This window comes from Acomys russatus, chromosome 19 (assembly GCF_903995435.1).
Source record: "Acomys russatus chromosome 19, mAcoRus1.1, whole genome shotgun sequence".
NCBI classification, from domain to species: Eukaryota; Metazoa; Chordata; class Mammalia; order Rodentia; family Muridae; genus Acomys; species Acomys russatus.
The window spans coordinates 27,578,014-27,583,723 of record NC_067155.1 but is presented as its reverse complement, the minus strand read 5'-3'; the positions used below and the strand labels follow the sequence as shown (position 1 = coordinate 27,583,723).

At 54.4% G+C, this 5,710-nt stretch overlaps 1 protein-coding gene across 1 annotated transcript; it reads left to right on the top strand.

Annotated features, from left to right (window-relative positions):
* The first annotated feature begins 376 nt into the window (after positions 1-376).
* On the top strand, positions 377-5,400 carry Pdx1 (pancreatic and duodenal homeobox 1). The gene is made up of 2 exons (XM_051161214.1): positions 377-782; positions 4,955-5,400. The coding sequence occupies exons 1-2, from the start codon at positions 377-379 to the stop codon at positions 5,398-5,400; spliced, it is 852 nt and encodes a 283-aa protein (XP_051017171.1).
* Positions 5,401-5,710: the final 310 nt, after the last annotated feature.

Sequence of the window (5,710 nt, the reverse complement as noted above, 5' to 3'; positions counted from 1 at the left end):
TGCGCACTCTACTTTGGAGAGCTCCCTCAGCTACGGACAGAGGTGGGTTCAGCCGACCCAGAGAGAAAACTGAAACAGTGCAGGGGTTCGCGAGCACCGGGGCCTCCTTCTTAAAGCAGTCCTCTAGGCCAATGATGGCTCCAGGCTGAACCACGTGGGGTGCCTCAGAGCCTATGGTACAGTGGCCGGCTTGTCTGCGCCTCCCTCCCCCCGCCCCCGCCACCACCCCCCCGCCAGCCCCTGTCCCCCGAGAGAGCAGGAGAGAACTGTCAAAGCGACCCGGGGTGACGCCGGGAGTCCCCGTGCCTACCAGCGCCAAGGCTTGGCTTGTAGCTCCCTACTCCGGGCTGCTGGTCCCCAAGTGCCACCTGCCACCATGAACAGTGAGGAGCAGTACTATGCGGCCACACAGCTCTACAAGGACCCGTGTGCATTCCAGAGGGGCCCTGTGCCTGAGTTCAGCGCTAATCCCCCTGCATGCCTGTACATGGGCTGCCAGCCCCCACCTCCGCCGCCACCTCAGTTTGCAGGCGCGCTGGGAACACTGGAGCAGGGAAGCCCCCCGGACATCTCCCCATACGAAGTGCCCCCGCTCGCCGACGACCCTGCAGGCGCGCACCTCCACCACCACCTCCCAGCACAGCTCGGCCTCACCCATCCACCTTCCGGGCCTTTCCCGAATGGAACCGAGCCTGGGGGCCTGGAAGAGCCCAGCCGCGTTCAGCTCCCTTTTCCCTGGATGAAATCCACCAAAGCTCACGCGTGGAAAGGCCAGTGGGCAGGTAAGCCTGGCTCTTTCTCCCTTTCTCTTCTCCCAGTCTGGACTCAGCTGCCACTATCTCCAAAGGGCCCCTTGGGTCTTTCATGAGTCAACCCGCAGGGATAACGCAGCCTTAGAACAAATTCTAAGGGGGCCAACAAGTCCACTTGTCTTGGCAGCCTCTTTTCCACTCAGCACCTCTTCTTCCGTATCCCGAGTCTTTCTTATCCCCGGCAGCCGGCCTCCATACCAGAGAAAGCAGAGGCCTAAGGCAGACTCAGAGCTTCTGAATCTTCTGGATCCTTCTGCAGCGATAGACCTGAACTCCCGGGTAGTGGCCACTAAGCAAGTTAAGCAAGACGTCTCTGACCTAGGCTGGAGCCCATTCGGAGCCCCAGGTCCCTTCACTTCACCGCCCTGGGATGGGGGCGGGGGAGGGCGGCCCTAGGGGCACTGGATGGAAAGGGAAAAACTGAAGGAACAGGGAAAGTGCAACCATTCAGGCCTGCGAAGGGGAGTCGAATACGGGGTGGGTATGAACAAGGAGAGGTTGTGGAGGCAAAGTGAGGGGCTCACCGAAAGGCTGAAGGCAGTTAGTTCATTCGCTCAGCTGGGAGAGGCGTCTGGGCTCCCAATTCTTTTTGGACCAATCAAAGGTGTTTGAAGGGTCCTCTTGCTCTGCGTCCCAGGCAGTAAATATACAAAATGAGATGCCTCCTTCCAGCTGTCCGGCTTTACGAAGCAAGATGCCTGGGTTTCCTTAGCCCCAGGCGCCTGCTTTGAGATAGATCCTTCCTTTCAGCCCGCCCGAAGCGAAGCAAGGCGCAGGTCTCTTCCCTGCCGGATGCTGGCAGCCAGTTGGTGAGGGGGCCCGTGCCCGCCGCCGCCGCCACGGCACAATGTTATCTCTTCCGGTCTGCAGCTACTTCTGGTCACACCTGTATTGCAAATAGCTGCTTTTTCTTTTGCCTCCCGACTGTCGAGAACTAAGGTGAAAAAGCTGGAGTTGGCATCCCCTGAGAATTGTCAACGTCATGTCCTCAGGGCCTAAAGTCCCCGGCCTGAAACTGCCCCTAGAGCAGCCACGCAAAGCTTTAAGAGAGGGTCTGGGGTAGCCTGGCTCAGCGCGGTCCCAGGAGGGCTCCTCATTTTCACATTGAGGAAGAACCCCCGACTTACGACAGGGCCCAAATTCTTGCTGGGGCGTCTGCCACCTCGAACCAATTGCAAGCAGACGGAGCAGGTAGTCCGCTGCAGAGGCTTCTCAAAGCCAAGGCCAAGGCCAAAGGGCGCTAAGACCCGGTATCGGGCTGCTCGAAGACAGATCTTCCACCTAGGGGCTCTCAGCCCGCAGTTTCTTGCCAAGGATTTCCTCCTTCGGGCCTTTCTTGCTCAGAGCCCTGGAGAGTCTGGCTGTCCGTTCCTGCGCTGGATGAGGGCAGAAAGAAGGCGGCGAGTGAAATCTGAGGGGAAGCAGACAGCATTTCCGCTGCTAGGAGAGCACTTTGGGGAAACCTTCAGACGGTGAGATCCCGGCTCCAGAAGCCTTTGCGGGTCCTTTCTGAGCCTCGCAGGACTCTCGGTGGGCTGCCCCTCTCTTCTCCCGGTGGAGACCGCAGTGGCCAAAGAGCTCACCCTGGGAATAGGAATGCTAGTGACTATAGCTGTTTGCAAATAGCTGGACCTAAAAAGAACTTCCTAATTCTCACTGGCCTCTTCTGTGCTGAGCCCCAGAAGGGGATCCGATCTGCACATTCTGCACATCTTCTCACCAAGAGATTGCAACTTTAATTTCCACGCCCCCCCCCGCCCCCGCCGCTACCTCTAGCTGAGCGCAGATCCCTATGGCCTTTCACTAGGACTTGGCCAAGTGGGCAGCTGAGGGCGGGAGTGGCAAGAATCTGTGAGTTACGTGTGTGAAACTGTGGTTGGCATCTTTAACTGTTTCATTAAGGATAAATCGCTCCCCTTTTCTGCTTCGGGAAAGGCCTGGGTGGTTTGGAGGTATTCCTGGGGACAAGAGCTGCTTTCCAGAGAAGAGTGGTCTAGAGGCCCCGCCTCAGATTCTAGCGTCTCCTCTTGACTTGGGAAAAACCTGGGAGCCTATTCCATCCAGGAAAATAATCCCTTGTCCTTTCAGCTCTTTGAAAAAATGTTCCTTGCCTCTGGCCTGAATCAAGGCAGCTTTGGGCTCATCCATGAGCTTTGGTGGAGGGGCCCCAAACCAGCACCCACCACAGTCCAGTGCAGCAGGTGCTCCACACAGAAGCGAAAGATGCAGACCCGGGAAACACTCGGTTTGTGTCACTGATTTCCTGGTGACCCGGGTCTGCTGCTTGCTTTAAATGCGGGTTTGGCGCTGGTGACCCATCGCTCCTCGAAGTAGCCCTCAGTTCCCGTTGGATCTGACCTCTGCCAACATTTCGGGCAAGATGGGGCCACCAAGTAGGGAGTTAATTGTCTCCTCCTGCTAAGGGTGACCTTTCCTAAAGCATTTTCCCTTCAGATGTAGAAGACTAACTGAAATTACTGTAACAATTACCTCTCCGTAACTACAATATAACTATATTAAATATAATATATGGGCCCAGGAGACGGTTCAGTATAGAAAATAATAATAATATAGCAATAACAATAATATAACAAAGGTTCCCTTTGCAAGCCTGAGGACCTTAATTCAATCCATGGATCCAAAGATAAAAGGAGAGAGCCAACTCCCAAAAGTTGGCCTCCCCCACCTCTACATGCATGCTGACATGCTCACAATGCATATTCTACATATATGATAATAAATATTTAAATAAATAAAAACGATACATATTAAAAGATATAATAAAATGTGCCCATAACTTAATAAGCATCATAATCTTTCAAACTGCAGTCTGCATCCATTAGTGAGTTATTAAATTCATTTAAAATATTTGGAGGTGCTGGACAGATGGCTGGCTGCTCTTCCAGAGGACTGGGGTTCAACTCCCAGCACCCACATGACAGTTCACAACTGTCTGTAACTCCAAGATCTGACACCCTCATGCAGACATACATGCAAGCAAAATGCCAAGGCACATAAAATAAATAAATTATTAAAATATTTTTGAGACAGAGTCTCATTATGTTGCAATTGCTGGCCTGGAAGTAGCTAGGATACGGGCTGGCCTCATTTGCCTGCCCCTACCTCTGCCTCTGGAGCGCTAGAATTAAAGACTTGACCTGGGCTGGCCTCATTTGCCTGCCCCTACCTCTGCCTCTGGAGCGCTAGAATTAAAGACTTGACCATGAGGCTCTGATCTTGTTAAAAATAATTTAATGTGTTGGGTTTTGCATTATTTTAATGAAACAGTGAATAAGGAAGAAAATTAACATTATATGCGGTAAAAGTTCGGTCTAGAAACGTATATACCCAGTTATACATATCCCTATGAGGACGGGATAGTCACACAGTCAGATTGAACTGGGTCAATGCCAGAAAGTTTGTTTAAAATCCTGTTCTTACCTAGGCCCCCTACACATATATAGCCATGGACAGCTTAGTCATCTGTGGGTCGCTGGTAAGGAAACAGGGCTGTCTCTGACGTGGACTCTGCCGCCTACATTCCCACAATTTCCCCTTGGCGGGACTACCTTGCCCGACCTCAGTGGAAGAGGATCCTCTCCGTCCTGATGCAACTTGAAGTTCTGGGGTGGGTTAGTAGTGGCGGGGGGCGCTCCCTTTCCTGAGGAGTAGGGAAGGGGAGGCGGGGAGGGGAAAGAAGGAGGGAGTGAGGGTAGGACCGAGAGGAGAAGAGGGATGAGGCAACGATCCTGACGGACATAAAGTCAATGAAAATAAAAAATTTTAAATCCCACGTTTAAGGCATACTATTGTCTTAGTAGAATGGAGTAATTCAATTTGTCTATTATGTGCATTTTAACCATTTCGACATCAGTTCAATGAACTAAATTTGAAACCACTGGTTGTCCGATCCAAGCGTGAGAGCCCGCGCGCTATGGCGGGGGGGGGGGGGGGGGGGGGGGGGGAGAAAGGGCTCCATTGGCTAAAGGCTGTGGTTGCCACAGTGGACTGTGAGAGCAAGGGCCTGCGACTGCACCGAGCAATCACAAGCAGTAGGAGGTTGTTCTTGGGCTGGGGGATAAAATATTTGGCCTTCATGGGGTCCGGGGGACCGCACACTGACCGCCCCGTGTCGCCCACAGGTGGTGCGTACGCAGCGGAGCCGGAGGAGAACAAGCGGACCCGAACAGCCTACACGCGGGCGCAGCTGCTTGAGCTAGAGAAGGAGTTCTTATTTAACAAATACATCTCCCGGCCGCGGCGGGTGGAGCTGGCGGTGATGCTGAACTTGACAGAGAGACACATCAAAATCTGGTTCCAAAACCGGCGCATGAAATGGAAGAAGGAAGAGGACAAGAAGCGTAGCAGCGGGACGGGGAGCGGGGGCGGCGGGGGCGAAGAGCCCGAGCAGGATTGTGCGGTGAGCTCAGGCGAGGAGCTGCTGGCTTTGCCTCCGCCGCCACCTCCCGGAGGTGCAGTGCCTCCCGGCGTCCCCGCTGCAGCCCGGGAGGGCCGCCTGCCACCGGGCCTTAGCGCGTCGCCACAGCCCTCCGGCATCGCACCCCTGCGGCCGCAGGAACCTCGGTGAGGACCGCAGGCTTTGGGGTGAGCGGGTCTGGGGACCCGAATAGGCAGCTAAGGATAAGGGAGGCTTAACCTAGGCGCCTCACAAGGAGAACATTCGTGAGGGCGCAAGAGCCGGAGGGACACTGGCGGACCTTCGGGGAAAAGACCTGGGCTTCTGGAAACTTTTGAGGCCGCTTCTAGTGCCCTGCCAATGGCCAGATGAGCCTCTGTTGGGCCTGTTCCTTTCCCTGACTCTAGGACTCTATCCTGGGACCAGTTCAAAGAACAGGGACTCCAAACTAAAAAGGGTGCAAACTTGAGCGTTTTCAACC